Source organism: Pinus tabuliformis, chromosome 8 (assembly GCF_031772625.1).
Source record: "Pinus tabuliformis cultivar Carrire ecotype Pingquan chromosome 8, CPIR1, whole genome shotgun sequence".
Taxonomy (NCBI): domain Eukaryota; kingdom Viridiplantae; phylum Streptophyta; class Pinopsida; order Pinales; family Pinaceae; genus Pinus; species Pinus tabuliformis.
Genome location: NC_142294.1, coordinates 540957233 through 540980158, shown reverse-complemented (window position 1 = coordinate 540980158; position 22926 = coordinate 540957233). Strand labels below are relative to the sequence as shown.

The following is a 22926-nucleotide window of genomic DNA, read 5'->3' as shown; positions in this document are numbered from 1 at the left end:
CACTATGTAATCTTCTTATATGAATATATTTCACTTTTTCTTCTGAAAAAACTTATTTGTTGATGATATCATATTATTCGCCATGTTTTACAGGGTCTCTTGGTTGCGATTCTATGATATTATGGAAAATTTTCAAATGGCTACGGGTTTACAAGTTAACCAGGAAAAATCTACTATCTATCATTCTGATTTAAATCAGGAAGATGTTCTATGGTTATCAGAGCTGTTTGGAATGAAAGCACAGTCTATCAGCTGTGGCATAAAGTACCTGGGCTTCCGGATTAAAGCTAATGGTTACTCGAAATCCGATTGGGACTGGATTTTGGACAGATTCTACAGGAGAATTTCAGCATGGGAGTTTAGATGCCTTTCCTTGGCAGGGAGAATAATTTTAGTGCAATCAGTATTAAACCAGCTTACTGTTTACTGGGCGCACCTATTTCTTCTACCGGTGAGTATCATTAATAGCATGAATAGATTATCAGCTAATTTTATATGGGGGGGTCAAGCTGAAAGGAGAAAATTTCATCTTATAAAACTCGCCAGTATTTCATTACCTAAGAATATGGGGGGCTGGGGCTTATCCAATTTGCGATCCTTTGGAAAAGCTCTACTGTGCAAGTCGCTATGGAGAGCCATTCAGGGTGAGGGTCTGTGGAGTCACATGATTCGGATGAAGTATTTAGGCAGGAAGAGCCTTCAGTTCTGGTTCCGGAAAGGTTCCATTGGTGTTTCATATGGATCTCCAATCTGGCTTAGTTTCCGGAGGATTGAATCATATTGCTTGAAGAATTTAACCTGGCATTTACAAACTGGAAGTAAAATTCTTATTGGCAAAGACCGTTTCAAATGTGGTGCTGAAGATTTAGATATCCCTGAATCCTTACTAAATTATTTTCACAGAAAAGGCATATTTTACTGGGACAGTTTGATAGCTGAATGGCATGGCCCTATCCCGCGGTGGAAAGATGCTGGTGAATTGCAAATGTCACAGGAGATCGCGCAGCAATGGATTCGCATTAGGACGGGTCTTCGGAACTGCGGCATTTTCCAATCAAGGGATTCGGACTTCCTTTCGTGGAACATATCGAAAGAGATAAATGCTGTGACAGTAAAAGAGGTTTACCATCATATGATAATGCAGCAGTCAGGTATACAAATCCAATGTCTCCTAAAAATTTCATAACAAAATAAACCAATAAAAACAAAATATACGAAAATTTTGGAAGAGATGTAAACTTCATTTCCAATAATCCACCACGGAAAAACTATTAAACATCATAAGCAATATTTGTTATGACATTATCCCATCCATGATCAGCGTGATCTAATCTGAATGGCTGGGTTTGTGTTGATCAAACCAAATCTCTAAACATACACTGGATGTCAATGCATGTACAATCCAAGTGCTGACTGCAGTCTGTAGTTGTCCATCAGATAATACATACCCACTATTTTTTCTGTCCACAGTTGTTGCAGGTCTTTACTGTCAAACAGGCGAAGAGGGAAGATCTAGGGTTCACTCCTGAATATTATAATCCACCAGATTCCTCCCAGCAAAGATCAATCTCTGCTGCTCCAGTGGAATCTCCTACTTGTCCTGAATCTTTGCCTTCACATTATCAATAGTAACTGAGCTCTCAATTTCTATCGTGATTGTCTTGCCAGTCAAGGTTTTCACAAAGATTTTCATTTCGCCCCTCAGATGGAGGAAAAGGTGAAGAGTAGATTCCTTTTTGGATGTTGTAAGCAGCAAGAGTGTGTTCGTCCTCAAGTTTCTTTCTGGAAAAGATCAACCTCTACTGTTCGGGCACTTATCTTGATTCTCTGAGTTCGTTTCATTCTATGAGAAGTAGTGGTGTCAGAAGTAGACAGAGCTTCCAAAAGGTTGTGCTCTTCAACGCACACAAAAACATCACACAAATCCACTACATACCGTATGAAATTGCAAGAAACTTGTTTCCTTGATGCATCTTTGAGATGGGTACCTTAATGCCAATAGAAGACAATTATGAAATGCTTCAAAAGACCAACTTACAAATCTGGTTCAAATTTGTCTTCCTCCATTTTCACATGAACAAAATGATCTATAACACCCATCTCCTTCAATATTCTACCCATCGTTCGCTTGTCCCCATAGAAGCCAATTGTCAGAAAGGATTGTTGATTCAAGGAGTTAAAACTGGTTTGATATCAGGGCATTGGTTTTCTGCAGAATTAGGTACAATTCAAATACAGAGACAAGGAATCTGCTCTTCTGGAAGATGAACCTTCTCTACAAAACTCAAATCCTGCTTGTCAGATACGATTTTCATAACTTGAAATGGGGAGACCTCTGAATCCTTGCTTGAGGCTTGATCAGTAGCAACAATATGGTTTAGTAAATCAAATTGAAGGCCTTTAGAGTTCATAAATTCCCTTGGGGATTGGTTACTGGTGGTAACTGTTTGTGCTAGTGAACCCAGCGTCTACAAAACCCATTTTTAGTGTCTTGTGAATCTAAAAATAGAAGAGGTTAATAATCAATGTGTAAAACTTGTGCAGGCGTGATAAAAATGTAGACAAATGGATTTCAAAGGACGAAATAAAAGAGTTAATGAGTTTCTTGAACGTGTAATTTTCTTTGAATTGCATTGAAGGGCTAGATTTTCACGGAAGGCATGCTGAAAATCTTTGAATCAGTAATTTAATGGAAAATTATCTCGTAAGTTATTATGCTCAGCGCATCAGCTAACATGATTACCAAGCTCATGGAACAAGCTGAAAATCTCTGAACCAGTAATTTAATGGAAAATGATCTCCTAGGTTATTATGCTTAGGGCATCAGCTAACATGATTACCGAGCTCATGGAACAAGTTGAAGAGTATGCAAATTTAATCATGGAAGAGATGGGTCCAGACCATATGGCCTCTTTGCTCCCTGCAAATCTATTTTTCAAACAAATTTATTAAAAAAAAAAAAAAAAAATCTCGCAGATGAGTTTGTATCTATAATTGCTACTCAATTTTATCTTGTGTATAAAACTCTGGTGATAGCTAGATTTCTTTCAAAATGCTCTAAACCCGTAGACTTGCCACTCATTTTTTGGTGCGGTCAGTCTTCAAATACCGCTTAATTTAGTTTTGTCATCAGTCTTTCGGGATGAGGAAGAGAGCGCGATCCGTATCTTTTATTCGGGGTCTGCCATTTTTGAACGAAAGTAGAAGTTCTTATTTCCCAATTTCAAGTTGTAATTGGGACCTGCCATTAAAAAGAATGCAGAGGTTTTTATTTCCCAATTTCAAGAGTAGCATTAAATGTTTTGCATTGCAAAATAGGATCTACAGAGGAGATTGGCATATGAACATTTACAATTATGAACTCAGAATTTATCTGCCGATTTTAGAGGAAGCGAAGAAGCTTTGGATTCGTGAAGCACAGGAACACTGATGACGCTGCAGAAACTAAATACCCTATGAATAATCAAATAATTTGTGGGCATCAGATTAGTATTGTATTTGCTAAGGAGGATAGTAAAAGTCCAGTAGCGATGAATGCAAAAGCAAAAATCGCGTAGGGAGTTTTTCCTTATATTGTTATGAAAATTTCAGTCTCCAGGGATTTTCTCTTTCTAATCAAAACACATTTGTTTTCCTGTTTTATTTGGTGGTTACTATGTGCATTTTTAGATTTTCACCAGTGGTGGTATTATTAATTTATTTGGCAAATGCAGGTTCGAAGGGCACTCACCACGTTCCACAAGGCATCTCCATCATTGTAACCATTATCTGTGTGAGTGCCAGAAACTGTTAATGGCAACTATGTGTGTTTGTGCCCCTGTGGCTAAATTCTATACCTAAATAGTAATGAAGCTATCTTATCTTTGAGTCAAATTTTCAAAAAAAGTGTCTTCTCAGTGCATTCATTTGCCCAGTGAATTATGTTGTCTGAAAATTGTATGCTAATCTGTACATTTAATTGGAAATTTACTAATTTGCCTCTCACGCTTATAGCCCATAGGCACTCAATATCTCCTGCTCGGGGATCTACTTCAATGTAGCTGCTTCTTGACAAAATGCATGCTAAGGAATATCCAATTATCTAATCTGCAAAGTCATTTTCAGATGCTAGTTAAGGTTCTCACCATTCAGTGGTTCAAGACACACCTACCATCTATAAATTAACTTCCATGTTATGAGTATGTGCTAATTTTGACAATATTCCTATATTTTTACCAAGGTTGTTGTGTCACCATTGCTTAACTACTTCGACGGTGCACATATCATGCCCTGGCATAAGTGTTGTGGTTGAGCTTGTAAAAAATACAATTGTGGACTGCGTAGTCAAGGAAGAGTGTCTAGTTAACCAAGGTAGACTACTGGATGGACTCTATCACTAAACTAAAGCCCGTAGAATATTGGGAGTTTCAATCCCCACAGGTGGCACATCTAAAGCCTAGAATGAAAAGGACCTTGATAGGGATGTACAAAACCCATTTTTAGTGTCTTGTGAAATCCAAAATCAGTGTTGAAATAGGCATTACATTGTGCAAAAACATACACTAGCTTACAAAGACAGACTCCGCTGTAATTTGCATAGTAAATAGACGACATCTGTAGCTTCCCTTTTGCCAAGTGGAAATGCTCCAGACTAATTTACCTGCTGCTGATGATTTCCATATGCATAAGGAACATAACTGTACATATTTGGATCCTAAGGTTGTCGTGCATAACCATAACTTGCATCATATCCTTGTCCATTACCATAATAAGCCCCATTCAATTGATATGGATATGGTTGTTGGGAATGAACCCACCCCGCAGCTGCAACAATATAGATCCATCATATGAACTGACATTAAAAATAAGCCCCATTCAATTGATATGGATATGGTTGTTGGGAATGAACCCACCCCGCAGCTGCAACAATATAGATCCATCATATGAACTGACATTAAAAATAATCACTTAATCAACAACTGTAACATTATAAGTTTGCTGACCAAGAACTGTACCATGTAGCATTTGCAATGCTTCCTTTGTAGAAGACCTGTAGATGGAATGATTTTGTCAAAACCAATATAGAAGTTATACTATTAAAATGTGAATTAGCAGTGATTTTCAAAATTTTAGATTCTACGTGAAAGCTATTGTGGCAAGCTTATGCATGTTGAGAAAATGAAGAGCAACAAGCTACAGTATAATGCTTTGCATTGTAGTCTGAGATGCTAAAACATACAATACAAGAGTGCAATAAGGACTCAAAAATCTTCACAAGCAATACCTGTTACTAAACTGGACAAATCCAAAACGTTTTCCCCTTGGTATTTTGACATGCACAAGTTCTAAAAATCGCCAAGTAATGATCTCAGCATTTCATCTGTCACAGTTGGGTGTAAGCCGCCCACAAATATCTGTGTCGAAAAGGCATATAGAATAAGAATATAAAGGGATAAATAATAAATTCCTTGAAAAAATAAAAAGAAAAACAAAAACAGAGGCACAGACAAATATATTATTTTGGATCCTTATCTGAAGCAACTACTTGAGGAGGAACTGTCGCTGCTGCAAACAAATTACTTGTGAGGTTCTGAGGGGTATGGTACATATATAGAAGAAATGAAGAACACGACGAATACTAAACAGATGATATATCTCATTAAATTATCACACAACAAACCCTACCAAGATCAAATGCCTGACCATTTTCATCTACAACTGTAAAACTGAGATCCAAAATTTGCATATTAGTACGGAGACTGATTGCAGAGAAGCCCTTTGAAGTTTGTCCTAAGCACCCATTGAGATTGATTCTTTCAAGCTTGCTGTGGGAAATAAGTAGAGTTTCCAATTCCACATCTATAACTAACGAGGCTGACCTTAGTGAGAACTCCTTCAATTGCATCCCGCTGAAATTTAACACAGCCAGACATTTCCCATCACTACCGAAGCGATCGAGTGTGAGGGATTGCAGCACTAAATGTCGATAGTTCTGAACTTTAACCCAACAGGAGGCTTAAGCCTTAATGTCGAAGCAATACGCGTGTCCCGTTGCTGGACGGCACTGCCCATCTGCTCCCCTGCAAATGACTGAGAATCATGAAGATGGTCTTATTATCGACTTTGTCAGTTCACCAAAGAATATAGAATTTGATCTCCCAACCACGCCAATCGCAGGGATCGAGGAACAAATATTGATTTCCAAGGAGGGAGAAGAACTGTTACTTTGGGATTTCACTGTGTAATATCATCTTGTCTGATTCTGAAATATCCCAGGAATGTTGGGTTCAAGATCTGGGATCTTTGGGTCTGTCCATCTGGTGAAAAGGAAACTGGCATTAACCTTTTTAAATTGAGGACTAAAATACTTTCCTGACCATTTATAATTAGCAGTGAGAAAGGCACATCTGTATCTTCAGCAAAGAACAATGTATGATTCGGTATTGCCAGAGAGCTTCAGGAGAAGTCGTACTGATATACCTTCCTATGTTTAGGTTGAAGCCGGGAGAAACCCTAACATCATTTTCAAAATTTTGGACATGACTTATCTTGAGCCTCTGAGTTCGTTTTAGTCTACGAGAAGTGGTGGTGACAAAAGCAAACAGAGTTGAGAAGTGGTGGTGACAAAAGCAAACAGAGCTTTTAGAAGGTTATGCTCTTCAATGCACACAAAAACATCATCACACACATCCACTACATTCCGTATGAAACTGCAAGAAACTTATTTCCTTGATGCATCTTTGAGATGAGTACCTTGAGACCAATAGAAAATTATGAATACTTCAAAAGACCAACGTACAAACCTGGTTCAAATCTGTCTTCCTCCAATTGCCCATGAACGGAATGATCTATAGCACGCATCTCCTTCAATCTTCTAGTATTCTACCCATCGTTCTCTTGTCCCCATAGAAGCCAATTTTCGGCAAGGATTGTTAATTCAAGGAGTTAAAGGATTGTTGATTCAAGGAGTTAAAACTGATTTTGATAACAAGGCATTGGTTTTCTACAGAATTAGGTACAATTCGATTACAGAAACATAATCTGCTTTTCTGGAAGATGAATCTTCTCTACAAAACTCAAATCCTGCTTTTCAAATACGATTTTCATAATTGGAAAGAGAGACCTCTGAGTCTTTGCTTGAGGCTTCATCAGTGGTAATCTGGTTCAATTACTCAGGTTGAAGGCCTTTATAATTCATAAATGCGCTTGGGAATTGATTACTGGTGGTAATTACCTGGTTCAAATTTGTCTTCCTCCATTTGTACATGAACGAAATGATCTATAACACCCATCTCCTTTAATATTCTATCCATTGTTCGCTTGTCCCCATACAAGGCAATTTTCACCAAGGATTGTTGATTCAAAGAGTTTAAACCGATTTTGATATCAGGGCGTTGGTTTTCTGTAGAATTAGGTACAATTCGATTACAGAGACAAAATTTGCTCTTCTGGAAGATGAACCTTCTCTACAAAAGTCAAATCTTGCTTGTCATATACGATTCTTATAACTTGAAAGAGAGACCTCTGAGTCCTTGCTTGATGCTTGATAAGTAGTAGTCTGCTTTGGTTGAATGCCTTTAGAAATCATAAATACCCCTGGTGTGGTGGTAACTGTTTGTGCTAGTGAACCCAGCGTATCATTTGGAATCAATTTTGCAGGGTTTTCAAATACTGAATTCATCAATGTGGTTAGGCTTTGGTTATTGATGATAACGGTATGAAAATGGTCCATTTGTAAAGAGGCACATATAGTTTTCAGAGTGCAGTTCTCTCGGGAAATCAACCCATCGATGCATGATTTTTATTTTTTAATCCTCTAACTATGAATTTGATGGTTGATTTTTCTGTTGGCATTATGACACGGGTTTGGCACTATGACACAGGTGTTATCCTTGATGGCAACTCACTTAGATGACAGATCACAGTTCAGACTCTCAGAATGAAGGAAAAGAGATATACGTAGTTTCCTCTTAACCAAGCCGCGTATACACACGGGATCACTAATCAAAAGGCGCGTATGCATATGCATACACTTTCATGCAAGGAAAAGCACGTACATGTGGGAAAACTTATTTTTTAGTCCATGGTATTTAGTCCCTGGTATTTGGACCTATGGTTTTGGACCATGGTATCGCGTCCGAAGTGTTGAACCCACGTATCGAGTCGCAAGTATTGGTTCTAAGTGGTTTTGGACCATGGTATTGAGTAAGGTCTAAGACTATAAAAGGGGAAGGAGATCATTAGGCAAAGGCACTAACTCAAGGATTGAATATCTTATGAAGAGCAAGATCTAGAGCACTGGTCATGGGATTATGGTGCATAGCTAGATCTGAATCAAGGAGGAAACTAAGCGCTAGGAGAAGGATAAGTTCTATTGATGGGTCAAGATCTTAAGGTTTGAAGAGAAGTATCTTTGTGTGATTTTGATCTGTTATATTTGGTCCATGACATGATCTATAAATCTGATAATCTAGGTATAACTGATGTTTGAATAATTGAAAAAGGGTAAATTATTGTTTATAGATCTGTACGCAAGTTCGGCATAGCAAAGGCGTGTATACACGCAGGTTTGGTAATTCAAAACAGTGTATACGTAGGTTTGGCTTAATGTAGCAGCGTATGCACACAGGTTCTACATATTGAAGTAGCGCACGTCTTATAAAATATGTTTCAGCTACTTTTGTTTATTGTTGTAGTGTTCTAGGTTCAAGATTGGTGTCTGGTTACTGTTACTGCATTCAAAGAAGTGATTGTTTGATTCATTTTTGGTTGGTGCAAAGGGGATTGGTTGATGCAGATATAGTTGATGTTTGATTGATGTTACTTATGGATCCAGTCTGAAAATTTATGAAACGTGGTCCCTGGAAGAAAGAGAAGGTTGTAGCCTTCTGTAGGTCACCACCTACATACTAGTACATCAACTAGTACAAGAGCTAAGGGGGTTGTAGCTCCCTTCCAAGAGAAGTTGGAGAACGAGAGAAGGTTGTAGCCTTCTGCAGGTAGAAGCCTGCGTACTGGTATAAGACTGCACCAGTACAGAAATATTGTAAAAAGAAGTTTCTTATTAACAAGAAGATAGAGAAGCATTGCAGCCGGTGGTTTTCACTCACATTGGGTTTCCACCTTATATCTTATGTTCATATGTGTGATGATCTGTTCTGTTTACTGCACCTGTTTACTGTTCTTATGGTTAATGGAGTTCTAATGCACTGATTAAAGATCAAATGGATTAATGAAATCTTAAGTTTACTAAATATACGCTAGTTGCTGTAGACACAGTTGTGTGTATACACTGGTTTCCATATCTGAAGTAGTGTATGTCTAAGTTTGAACATGAAAAATTATTTAACTTAATAATATTGATTCACCCTCTCTCTCAGTATTATTTTCAACAATTGGGATCAAAGTAGGTCCTTCAGAAGAAGCTTGATCGCTTGAAGGAAGATCTATCATCATGAGCAACTACGAAAGGGAGGCATCCATCAGGCCACAAATCTTTGATGGGAGCAACTTCATTTATTGGAAGGTAAGAACCACAGCCTATCTTCAATCTCTTAGTGCAGAAGTTTGGGATATCGTGGAACGAGGATACACATTCCCATCAGCAACTCCTACAGATACAGCTGGTAAAAAGCAGTATGAAACAAATGCAAAGGCTATCAATACTCTATTGGAGATTCTATCTCAATCAGAATTCATCAAGGTTATGTAGCTCAAAACCGCCAAAGAAATATGGGACAAGATCATTCTAAGCTATGAAGGAGACGACCAGGTAAAACTTGCAAAACTACAATCTCTCAGAATGCACAATGATGAAGGTGTGGCTAATTATTTCTTCCGTATAGATGAGATTGTTAATCGCATGAAAACTTGGGTGAAAAGATAAAAGAAGTTACTTTAGTTGAAAAAGTTCTAAGATCTTTGTCTTCTAAGTTTGAATCAAAAGTTTCTGCCATAGAAGAAAAGTAGAATCTTCAAAGTATTACTATGTCACAGCTGCACAGAATCCTAACTACTTTCAAAATGAGAAAATGGGGACCATCAGACATGAGAGAAGCTGCATTCAAAGCTTCAAGAAAAGGAGAATACAATGAGTCAGGGCATACATTAGAAGAAGAGGAAGAATCAAACTTTGTCAAGAACCTTCAACGGGGTTCTGGAAGATTCAGAGGTAAGCTACCTTTCAAATGTTTTGCTTGTGGGAGAGTCGGTCACTATGCAGCCAAATGTCCTCATAAAGATAAGCTTGATAAAGGTAAGGAACCAGTTAAATGGAACAGAAAACAGAATGTAAGTAGGAAGAGCTATTATACACATGAAGACAGCGATGGACTTTCAAATAGTGATGAAGATGAACATGGTAATGATTATAGACTTTTGATGGCTTTTGAAGATGATGATTTCTTGGATGTTATAGATGAAGATGATCTCTATGAAGAAATTTTTAAACTTAAAATTTGTTTAGAAGAAAAGAATATCATCATAGATACTTTGACATTCCAACTTGCTGAAAGGGAAAAACACAATGAAAAGTTAGAATGTGAAATTGTGGGACTTAGAAAAGATATTGAGAAAACAAAAGCTCTTAATCTTAGATTTGCTAAAGGATCTGAAACTTTAGATAAGATTATCAAAGTACAGCGTTCTCCTCTAATCAAGACAGGTCTTGGATATACTGAAGAAGCATCTCAAGCACAGAAGTCATCCACCTCCAAAATTTATCTTGATGCAACAATGAGAAGTGAACAGGTTGACAATCGTCAGCAAAGGCATAAAATAGATCACCAAGTAAATTGGGGTCAATTTACTTCAAGGATGAACAGATGCTACAACCAACCACAGGTAAATCATTCTCAATTTGCCTCAAGAATGAATGTCAATGGAAACTACAATCACCTGGACGATAGATTTGATAATCGCAGGAATTTCCTTAATGGCCAATGTTTTTCATGTCATAACTTTGGACACAAAGCCGCTCAATGTGTTGCCTACAAGACCATCATGACTCGAGAAGCACGAAATCAAAGGAGCGTGACAGGGATCATGAAGAGGACCTACAATAACTTTTCTGCTCTTGAAAATGAAATAGAATGCTCTATTTGTAACAACTTCGGTCATGAAGATTCTGAATGCAAGAGTAAGTTTTGGCAAACATCTCAGAAGGAGCAACCTTCATTGGGCCGCAAAACATGGAGAAATAAAGAACCGCAACCAGAAAGATGTGGTATAACCTTATATGCGGAAGGACAAGAAAATCAGTGGTACATCGACAGTGGATGTTCGAAACATATGACAAGTGATAAAGAAAAACTTCAGTCATATAGTGCCTTAGAAAAGGAAAGGAAGGTCTCATTCGGAAATGACATACCTGCACTCATAAAAGGCAAAGGTTTTGTTCTTTTGAAAGAAAAAATCAAAGCTGGAAATGTTATGTATGTTGATGGCTTAAAGCATAATCTATTAAGTGTTAGCCAAATGTGTGATCAAGGAAATGAGATAATATTTCAATCAAATGGATGTATTGTTCGTGAGCTTGATACAGGAGAAACAGTGATCAAAGGCATAAGAACTCCAAATAATTTATACATACACAAGGGAGGACAACAACAATGCTATCTATGCAAGAATGATGAAGACTGGCTATGGCACAGAAGATTGGGGCATCTAAGCTTCTCTCAGATAAGGAAAGCATGCAAATACCAGGCGGTTCGTGATCTCCCAAACATCAAAATTCCAGACAATACAATATGCAAATCATGTCAGTTTGGTAAGCAAACCAGAACTAATTTCCCTGAGAAGAAAGGATCAGCTAGTAAGCCACTTGAACTTGTCCATACTGATTTATGTGGTCCATCAAGGAAAAAGTCACCTCAAGGAGAAGAAAACTTTATATTGTTCATTGACGACTTTTCCAAGATGTGTTGGATAGGACTTCTGAAGCATAAAGATGAAGCTTTTGAAAATTTCAAAGCTTTCAAAGCCTTGGTTGAAAATGAATCAAATCGTAGAATCAAATGCCTCAGGTCTGATCGAGGAGGGGAATTTACCTCGGATGAATTTTTCGACTTTTGTGAAGAACATGGAATAAGAAGGGAATTCTCTACTGCAAGGACTCCTCAGCAAAATGGAGTAGTGGAAAGGATGAACAAAATGGTTCAACAAATGGCTCGTGCTATGCTTGATGAATTTGGAACTCCTGCAACCTTCTAGGGTGAAGCTGCATTTGCTGTTGTTACTATTCTCAACAAAACAAATGTTCGAGTAAAGAGCACTCAAACTCCTCATGAAATTTGATATGGTAAGACTCCTACGGTAAAATACTTCAAGGTTTTTGGAAGCAAATGTTACATCAAAAGGACTGATGAAAATCTTGGCAAGTTTGAACCTAGAGCAGATGAAGGCATTCTTCTTGGTTACTCTTCCCAGAGTAAAGGATATAAGTGTTACAATAAAAGACTTGGAAAAATTGTTGAAATTATTGATGTGGTGGTTGATGAAGAAGGCAACAATTCAAAACAGATAAAAACCGAAGATTTTGAAGATGATGAGGACTATCTTTCAACATCAAATCAGACTAATGCTGAAGAAGAAACTTATGAGGCACCAGAAGAACAGATAAGAATATAAGAAAATACTCCATCCAAGTACGTACAGAAGAATCATCCAGAGACTCAGATTTTGGGGCAGAAAGAGGCAGGTGTTCAAACAAGAAGAACTATAATAGAAGCTTCAAGCTATCTAGCATTGCTCTCCTTCGTTGAACCACAAAATGTAAGAGAAGCATGCAAAGATGAATGTTGGGTCAAAGCCATGAATGAAGAACTTGAGCAGATTGAAAAGAATAACATTTGGGAATTGGTTCCTAGACCTAATGATAAGAATGTCATAGGGACCAAATGGATATTCAAAAACAAGCTGAACGAAAATGGAGATGTTATTAGAAACAAGGCCGGACTTGTTTGTAAAGGGTATGCTCAACAAGAAGGTATAGACTTTGAAGAAACCTTTGCACCAGTTGCTAGACTTGAAGCCATAAGAATGTTCCTTACTCTTTCTAGCTTTCAGAAGTTCAAAGTATATCAAGTGGATGTGAAATCTGCCTTTGTAAATGGAGACTTAGAAGAAGAAGTGTGTATTGAGCAACTAGATGGATTCATCCTTGGAAATGATCCAAAACTTGTATGCAGACTTAAGAAGGCACTCTATGGTCTTAAACAGGCTCCAAGGGCTTGGTATTATCGTCTGGACAAATACCTCCATCAACAAGGTTTTTCAAAAGGACCAGCAAATAGCAATCTATATATAAAAATTAATAATGATAAACTGCTAATACTTGTTGTGTATGTTGATAATATCATCTTTGGTAGCAACGAAGAAGCCATGAGTCAAAACTTTGCTTTGGTGATGCAAAAAGAATTTGAAATTTCCCTGCTTGGTGAGCTAACATATTTTCTTGGTTTACAAGTCCAACAAAACAAAGACGGTATCTTTCTATCACAAACCAAGTACCTCAAGCAGATCTTGAAGAAATATGGCATGGAAGATTCGAAACCAGTATGTACCCCTATGGTAACAGGATGCAGCCTCAGTGAAAATGATGATTTAGCAGCAGTACATCAACCAACCTATAGATCCATGATTGGTAGTCTGCTCTATTTGACAGGTACCTGACCAGACATCATGCATGCAGTGGGAATAGTTGGAAGATTCCAGGCAAATCCAAAAGAAGCACACCTTCAGGCGGTTAAAAGGATTTTCAAATATCTTCAAGGAACACAAAACTATGGCTTATGGTATCCTAGAAGTACAGATCTCACACTTCATGCATACACAGATGCAGATTGGGCAGGAAGCGTGGATAATAGAAAAAGCACTAGTGGTGGTGCATTCTTTATGGGTTCTAGATTAGTATCTTGGTTCAGTAAGAAACAAAGTTCAATTGCATTATCTACAACTGAAGCAGAATATGTGGCTGCTGCATCTTGCTACACTCAACTCTTTTGGATGATGCAAACTTTGCAAGACTTTCAAATCAGTTGTACTCCACCTATCTTCATTTTATGTGATAATACAAGTGCAATCAGTATTTCAAAGAATCTAGTCATGCATTCAATGGCCAAGCACATACCTATCAAATATCATTTTCTCCGGGAACAAGTGCTTGAACAAAAGGTCAAATTGGAGTATGTTCCCTCCAAGGAACATGTTGCTAATATATTCACCAAACCACTGCCCAGGGAGACATTTTAATACCTCAGACGGAAGCTAGGAGTAGTTGATGCATCATCTTGCTGTTGAAACTTATCTATTTCAGAGAAAAGTGGTTGTACGCGAGTTTAATGAGGAACATCCACGCACATACACCGGTTTCTGTGGATACAGTCGCGTATATGTTGATTTGAAGAAAAACAGTGGGCCAGACTTAGGATGAAAAGAGTCTGACATGGGTCTGACAGAGACCATCTGGCACAGGTTCAGGGGGAGCATATACTTCTAATAATGCATTGTTGGTATTATCTTAGAAGATCTTGGTTCAATTTCACAATTTTTTTTTGGTTTTAGGTGTTGAGGGAGAAAATGGTTGTTGGTCTGAATAATGATTGACAGATGTTGCTGATGATATTTGTTGATGACTATCATAGCCTTGTTGTAGATATTTTGTCTCTATGTCATGTATATCTTTTATCATCAAGGTCATGTAACGACCTATTTTGTTTCCCCACTATGCCTGCGATGGATGATGTAATGTTCTTGTTTTATCATGTGTAAACTTTTGGTGTATCCCCACTTGGTTGGGTGGATTGGTCAATATTGGTATATCTCCACTTGGTTGGGAGATGGATGTATGTATGAGTCTTTGGTGATAGGAAGGTCATTTATAGAGTCATGTTCTTTCTTGTAGAACATCTTTTTGCAGACCTTGCCTATAGTCAGGGGGAGCATGGACAACGCAACAGAGCTAAAGATTTCAGCATGTACTCAAGGGGAGCATCACCCTTTGCCCTTGATGACAAAGGGGGAGATTAACTTGGAGTGACTTGGGGTTGCCATCAAGTCCAAAGGGGGAGATTGTTGGCATTATGACACATGTTTGGAACTATGACACAGGTGTTGTCCTTGATGGCAACTCACTCATATGGCAGATTACAGTTTAGGCTCTCATAATGAAGGAAAAAGAGATATACGCAATTTCCTCTTAACCAAGCCACGTATACATGCCGGATCACCGATCAAAAGGCCCGTATGCATATGCACACACTTTCATGCAAGGAAAAGTGCTTACATGTGGGAAAACTTGTTTTTTAGTCCATGGTATTTAGTCCCTGGTATTTGGACCTATGGTTTTGGACCATGGTATCACGTCCGAAGTGTTGAACCCAGGTATTGGGTCCCAAGTATTGGTTTTAAATGGTTTTGGACCATGGTATTGAGTAAGGCCTAAGACTATAAAAGGGGAAAGAGATCATTAGGCAAAGGCACTGACTCAAGGATTGAATATCTTATGAAGAGCAAGATCTAGAATACTGGTCATTGGGTTATGGTGCATAGCTGGATCTGAATCAAGGAGGAACCTGAACGCTAGGAGAAGGATAAGTTCTATTGATGGGTCAAGATCTTGAGGCTTGAAGAGAAGTATCTTTGTGTGATTTTGATCTGTTATATTTGGCGCATGACTTGATCTATAAATCTAATAATCTGGGTATAATCGATGTCAGAATAATTGAAAAAAGATAAATTATCGTTTATAGATCTGTACGCAGGTTTGGCATAGCAAAGGCACGTATACACGCAGGTTCGATAATTCAAAATAGCGTATACGTAGGTTTGGCTTAATACAAAAACATATGCACGCAGGTTCTACATATTGAAGTAGCGTACGCATCATAGAATATGTTTTAGCTGCCTCTGTTTATTGCTGCAGTGTTCTGGGTTCAGGATTGGTGTCTGGTTACTGTTACTGCATTCTGGTTACAACATTCAAAGAAGTGATTGTTTGATTCAGTTTTGGTTGGTGCAAAGGGGATTGGTTGATGCAGATATAGTTGATGTTTGATTGACGTTACTTATGGAACTAGTCTGAAAAATTATGAACGTGGTCCCTGGAAGAAAGAAAAGGTTGTAGCCTTCTGTAGGTCACCACCTACATACTAGTACATCAGCTAGTACAAGAGCTAAGGGGGTTGTAGCTCCCTTCCAGGAGAAGCTGCAGACCGAGAGAAGGTTGTAGCCTTCTGCAGGTAGAAGCCTGAATACTGGTATAAGACTGCATCGGTACAAAAATATTGTAAAAAGAAGTTTCTGATTAACAAGAAGATAGAGAAGCATTGCAGCTGGTGGTTTTCACCCACATTGGGTTTCCACCTTATATCTTGTGTTCATATGTGTGATGATCTGTTCTGTTTACTACCCCTATTTACTATTCTTATGGTTAATGGAGTTCTGATGCACTGATTAAAGATCAAATGGATTAATTAAATCTTAAGTTTACTAAATATACGCTAGTTGTTGTAGACACAGTTGCGTGTATATGCTGGTTTCCATATATGAAGTAGCGTATATCTAAGTTTGAACATGAAAAATTATTTGACTTGATAATACTGATTCATCCCCCCTCTCAGTATTATTTTCAAATTTGTCTTCCTCCATTTGTACATGAACGAAATGATCTATAACACCCATCTCCTTTAATATTCTATCCATCGTTCGCTTGTCCCCATACAAGGCAATTTTCAGCAAGGATTGTTGATTCAAGGAGTTTAAACCGATTTTGATATCAGGGCATTGGTTTTCTGCAGAATTAGGTACAATTTGATTACAGAGACAAAATTTTCTCTTCTAGAAGATGAACCTTCTCTACAAAAGTCAAATCTTGCTTGTCATATACGATTCTCATAACTTGAAAGAGAGACCTCTGAGTCCTTGCTTGACGCTTGATAAGTAGCAGTCTGGTTCAGTTACTTAGGTTGAATGCCTTTAGAAATCATAAATACGCCTGGTGGTAACTGTTTGTGCTAGTGAACCCAGCATATCATTTGGAATCAATTTTGCAGGGTTTTCAAATATCAAATTCATCAATGCAGTTAGGCTTTGGTTATTAATGATAACGGTATGAAAATGGTCCGTTTGTAAAGAGACACATATAGTTTTCAGACTGCAGTTTTCTCAGGAAATCAATCCAACAACGCATGATTTTTATTTTTTAATCCTCTAACAATGAATTTGATGGTTGATTTTTCAATCCTCTAACAATGAATTTGATGGTTCAAAGGAGTGTAGAGTGGCAGTGGGGGAGTTAGAATACGAAGTAATTACAATATTAGTTTGTCTCTTTAAAAAGCATCATAAAAAAATTCTATAAGTTAGAATACGAAGTAATTACAATATTAGTTTGTCTCTTTAAAAAGCATCATAAAAAAATTCTATACATTTTTTTTTTCTTTTCTTCCAGATAGCCCCAATTTTCTAATAATTCTTGTTTTCTTGGATGTTAAGGGTTTGAAATGTTTCACAAAGGCAACTCTAGCACCAATTCTCTTATAATTTTTGTTTTCTTGGATATTAAGGGCTTGACATGTTCCACAAAAGCAACTCTAGAATTATATACAACATCATTAAAAAAAAAAAAAAAAAAACCATATTTCTCCCTAAAGAAATACACGGAAAAAAACCATATTTCTATCTAACCAAATACCCCATCACAAACACCTAAATAAAAAATAAAAAATAAATAAATCTATGAATCCAAAGCCACTTAGGGAGTTTCCAAACCACCAACTTTCTATTTTTAAGACCAACAAAACCTTTTTCTAAACAATCTTCAAAAAAAAAACAAAAAACAAATAGATACTCAATAAATTTAACCATACTTACTTCTGCCATTAAAATAATAACAATAACAAATTTATTACTAAATAGTTTTCCATAATTAACTTTTTAAAAAATAAATTATAGTGTATATGATTTATATATTCTTGATATTTATATAATTATTATCATTATTTCTTCACTATTGTTTTTATCTCTAACTATTTATATTTTTATATTATTATTAAATTATTTTTAAATAATATAGTTTCATTTAATAATAATTATTCTTATACTCTCCAATAACGAATGACATGATTATAATAAATTTATAAATATAATAATTATACTCTCCCATAACTAATTGATTGTAATAAAAATTTAAATATAGAATATTTAATGACTTAACTCTAACCTAGTCAACGTTAAAATAATTTCTCTCTCTGAACATCTTTTTTAAGTAGAAAGCCCATAATAATGATAAATTTACACAAATAAAATACCCTCATTTCAATATAATATGATTTTCTCTATGATTCAAGTCAGGATAATGTTGCGATTGATTTGTGTTGTCGGAGAATACTCTTACCGCCACGTTGTAATTTATTTAATATATATTATCTTTAAAATTGAAAATCCTTGTCCACATCCTTTTGAAGGCATACTGTCATACATATCATTTGGGTAGCTTTCGGCTCCACGCCAATCCCTCAAAATATATGGCTGCTTTTGCAATTGCAGCCGTGTTGGTAGTTTCACCTCCAACCCAACAACAGCAGCACTGCAACAACGCCGCCACCAACGATGATAAAATCGATAGCAGTTCCAAGACCAGCTGTTCAAACCAGGTACGCATAAATCATGAATTCAATCACTCTATTCACACTCATGAAAAAAACTTTCCACCAAATGGAACCAGGCCTCCCAATCCTCAGAAACGAGCTAAAAACAGACCAACAAAACAAAACCAGAATGCCCACAAGCCCATCTATTCTCTGTGTTTGGAGGGCCGGTTGAAGGAAGCTCTGGATCTTCTGAATGCCATAAACGAAGTAGGTGATATAGTTGAATCCGATATCTATGCTCATCTGTTGCAGGCGTGTGCCAACTTGAAATCCCTGGGAGAGGGCAGGCAAATCCATTCCCTAATAGTTAGAAATGGAATTTGCCCAAATGCTTTTCTGGGCACCAGGCTTGTTAATATGTATGCAAAGTGCGGAAGCCTGGCTGATGCCCGGCTTGCTTTTGATGTCATGCCGGATAGAAATGTTTTTTCATGGAATACAATTATTGGAATATGTGCAAGAGATGGACGTTATGAAGAGGCCATTGAGCTGTATTATCAGATGCTAGATTCGGGGTTTGAGCCTGATAATTTCACATTTCCTTCTGTTTTGAAGGCCTGTGCAGCTCTGGGAGTTCTGGAACAGGGTAAGGAGATCCATCGTGATATACAGAGATGTGGTTTTGAGTCTGATGTTTTTGTGGGGAATGGTTTGATTGATATGTATGCAAAGTGTGGGTGTATTGAGGAAGCACGCCAAGTGTTCGATAAGATGCCTCGGAGGGATTTGATTTCCTGGAATGCCATGATTGCTGGTTACGCGCAGAGTAGTGGTAATGGAGAAAGAGGGCTGAGGTTTTTCCGTGAGATGATATCGGCGGGTGTGAAGCCCAATTCAGTCACAATTATGAGCTTGTTCCCCAAATGTTCAGACTTGGTAACTCTGAAACAGGGTAAGGGGATCCACTGTTATGTCATGAGAATGGGGTTTGAGTCCAAAGTAGCAGTACAGAATGCACTTGTGGGTATGTATGTGAGGCTTGGCAGTATTGAGGATGCGCACACGATATTTGGCAGAATCTCACAAAAGAATGTAGTTTCATGGACTATCATAATTGCGGGCTATGTTGAGGATGGGCAGAGTGAGATGGCCTTGAAACTGTTTCGACATATGCAAGTTACAGGAATGATACTGGACTCTGTTGCTATCTCTACTGTTCTACCAGTGTGTGCCCACTTGGCAGCTCTGCGACATGGTAAAGAGATTCATGGTTACAGTATTAGAAGTGAGTTAGGGTTTAATGCTTTTGTTGAGAGTGCTCTCATTTATATGTATGCAAAATGTTGGTCTATAGAAAATGCACGTCTAGTTTTTGACAGAATATCTCAAAGAGATATAGCCACTTGGAATGCAATGATTGCAGGGTATGGAATGCATGGATATGGTACTGATGCCATCGCTCTTTTGGATAAGATGCAAGAGGCAGGATTGAATCCCAACCATATCACCTTCACGGCTCTTTTGTCTGCCTGCAGCCATGCAGGTCTTGTGGATGAAGGCTGGAAATTCTTCAATTGCATGATTCGAGATCATCATCTAATCAGGCCTGCCCCAGAGCATTATGCCTATATGGTTGATCTTCTTGGCCGCGCTGGACGCTTGGATGAAGCCTATGAGTTCATAAAAAATATGCCGATTGAACCTAATGCCAATGTATGGGGAGCTTTACTGGGTGCTTGCAGAGTTCATTGCAAAGTAAACCTGGGAGAATGTGTAGCAAATCGCCTTTTTGAGTTAGAGCCAGGAAATGCAGGAAATTATGTGCTGATGTCCAATATATATTCTGCAGCTGGAAGGTTGGATGATGTAGCAAAGGTGAGAGCAACAATGAAATCCAGAGGGCTCAAAAACACACCAGGATGCAGCTGGATTCAGATTGAAAAGAAGGTGCACACATTCCTAGTAGGAGAGAAATCACACCCTGAATCTGAGAAAATCTATGCAATGTTAGAGAACTTGTCTGTGAAGATGCAGGAGCTAGTGCATGCGCCTGAGACAAACTCTCTATCATGCAATATGGAAGAGGAGAAGGGAAACATACTATGTGGTCATACTGAGAAGCTTGCTGTTGCTTTTGGGCTTATCAAAACAAGTCCTGGGACAGCTATCCGAGTCACCAAAAACCTTCATATGTGTAATGACTGTCATAATGCCATCAAGTTAATTTCAAAGATTGTTGGGCAATTGATTATTATCAGGGATACCAACCGTTTCCATCATTTTAAAGATGGGCAGTGTTCTTGTGGAGATTATTGGTGATGTGAAGGAAGGGAAAAACTCAATCCCTGGCCACAAGCTTCCTATTATAATCACAGTCGCAATTGAAGTTTCAAGTAGGCAATATATTTTGTTTGTCACAATTAATATTAGTGTCTGGAGATCCTTGATGCTGTAACATGGCAATAGAAAAGAGTCCCGGAACACTCAACTATCAGGTGCCAACTTTATCAATTGTAGAGTTCAATGTCATTTTATAGAAGTTGGGCAGTACTGATTACTTAATCAAGAAGGCATATAAGGTAACCATATCAACCACCTTGTTGAGTAGGATTGAAGCAATTGTACAATTCAAATTTTGAAAGGATTGAGAATGCGACTTTTATTGTGTCCTTGCATAAAGAAAGATGTATAGACACAAAAGTTGGTTTGTCTGTGTACATATTGCCCCCTATTCTTCCAAGGACCTGGCAGTAATTCGGGTTTATTTATCCACAATAATAGGCTTTGCCCTGTAATCTGACATTTCCCCATAATATATCAAATTGTGTATATTAATACATGTGGTAGTAATGGCCTTTGGTTCACTCTAATCACTTTTCTTGGTCAATGTGTTGATTTCTTTTTAATTCACATGGCACACCATCGGTCTCTTATTATATTCTAATGTTACCATTTTCTGAAATTGAGCTACCATTTTATTTTTCCATTACATATATCAAATCAACACCATCAATTCTATGCTGACTGGTTTTATAATTAAAATAAGCAAGAGAAAGGAAACATAATTTATTTTCTTAGGACAGCACTTCTTTAAACAGTCTTCTTGTAAAGCACTTTTTCCCCTGAAAAATACTTCAAATCTTCTGTAAGTGTAATAGTTGTAGATGTGAGGGCGTCAAAGATGAAAACTTACCAACCATGGGTGCAGTGGTGTGACAGAAAGAGGCCCTTAAGACGTGGGCCAGCAATTGAAGTGCAAATGAAAGGGGAGAGAAGAAGCCATATAACTAATTATGAAGCTCTCAATTCTCTTCAAACTTTGGTCGCAAAGCTCGTAAAACACAAGAAGCAAAAATTTTGGAAGTCAACTCTGCAAATATTCTACACAGCTTGCGACTTAAGTTATTTTCATGAATACCAGAGTATTTGTTTGTGCGAAAATTCATTAAGGAGGTGAATTATCCCTAAATAGTAGTTGTATATGGACTACCTAAGGGTTTGAATAATGTTGGTGTGCCTTAGAAATTTCTTCAGCTTCAAATAACTATTTTCTTTTTCTGTGATGTTCTTTGTACTCCATAGCAAATTCAATACAACTTCCAATAGCAACATTTTCCACATTAGTGTCATATAAAATTGGATATCTATCAATGATGGGCTAGGGCTAATATATTCATGTTAAATGCAATATTCCCCTATAAGTATGAGAGCTAAGATTTTAAAACACAAATCAAATATGGTTGCATTCAATGGAATTCTTTCGTGTAACTAAGGTTTTGAAAATGTGATTTAAAATGTTCATAATTTTATTGATATTGATAAACAACATATCATATAATATTTCAATTGTATTTGTTGTAGTGTTTGTTCACCTAGGTTGGGTCTGGTTTCAATTTGCACGCCCTGTCAAAAGTTATTTTCTCTAAAATATTTGGAATAACAAAAAATTTGAAATAATTTATTTTAAATTAATGATATCTTCACTTTTCAAATGTTCATTTGAACAATTTTATTTTTTTAATTCTTGTGTAAGAATCCAGATACTTAATTTTTTTTCTTCAAATTTTGTATAAAAAAACTTCATAAATTGATTAGAGTGTTGCAACCCAATTTGTCTCCTATTTTATTTTTTATTTTTATTTTGAAACATATTTTTCCCCTTTGCCTAACTTTTTTTCCATGCCATTTGTTATGCTTTGTGAAGGATGAAACGCATATCATAATTAAGAATTTCAATTGCTATTTTTTGGCTTTCAAATGTTATGCTAAATTTTTGCATTTTTGCAAGAGTTTTAGTTGCTTTATTTTGTTTTTCCAATCTTGTATTAGACTTTTTATATATGCCCTTTATTTAATG

At 37.2% G+C, this 22926-nt stretch overlaps 1 protein-coding gene and 1 long non-coding RNA gene across 4 annotated transcripts; one reads left to right on the top strand and one right to left on the bottom strand.

Annotated features, from left to right (window-relative positions):
• Positions 1–546: 546 nt before the first annotated feature.
• LOC149236548 (uncharacterized) lies at positions 547–7537 on the bottom strand. Of its 3 annotated transcripts, none has more exons than XR_016246231.1 (4): positions 6783–7537; positions 5859–6296; positions 5264–5393; positions 547–5029 (listed from the first exon to the last, which is right to left on the bottom strand). It is a non-coding gene; the product is annotated as an uncharacterized LOC149236548 (long non-coding RNA). The 3 variants fall into 3 exon arrangements; XR_016246233.1 differs by having other exon boundaries at positions 5859–6059; XR_016246232.1 differs by lacking the exon at positions 5859–6296.
• A 10921-nt stretch (positions 7538–18458) lies between these two features.
• On the top strand, positions 18459–21202 carry LOC149236547 (pentatricopeptide repeat-containing protein At1g11290, chloroplastic-like). The gene is made up of 2 exons (XM_089372428.1): positions 18459–18632; positions 19185–21202. The coding sequence occupies exons 1-2, from the start codon at positions 18504–18506 to the stop codon at positions 20886–20888; spliced, it is 1833 nt and encodes a 610-aa protein (XP_089228554.1). The 5' UTR covers positions 18459–18503; the 3' UTR covers positions 20889–21202.
• The last annotated feature ends 1724 nt before the right edge of the window (positions 21203–22926 follow it).

Excerpts from the sequence above, each read along its gene's own strand:
- LOC149236547 (XM_089372428.1), top strand. The coding sequence starts at position 18,504 with ATGGCTGCTTTTGCAATTGCAGCCGTGTTGGTAGTTTCACCTCCAACC. Across the intron at positions 18,633-19,184 it reads AGACCAGCTGTTCAAACCAG|GCCTGTGCAGCTCTGGGAGT; the intron begins GTACGCATAAAT and ends TCTGTTTTGAAG.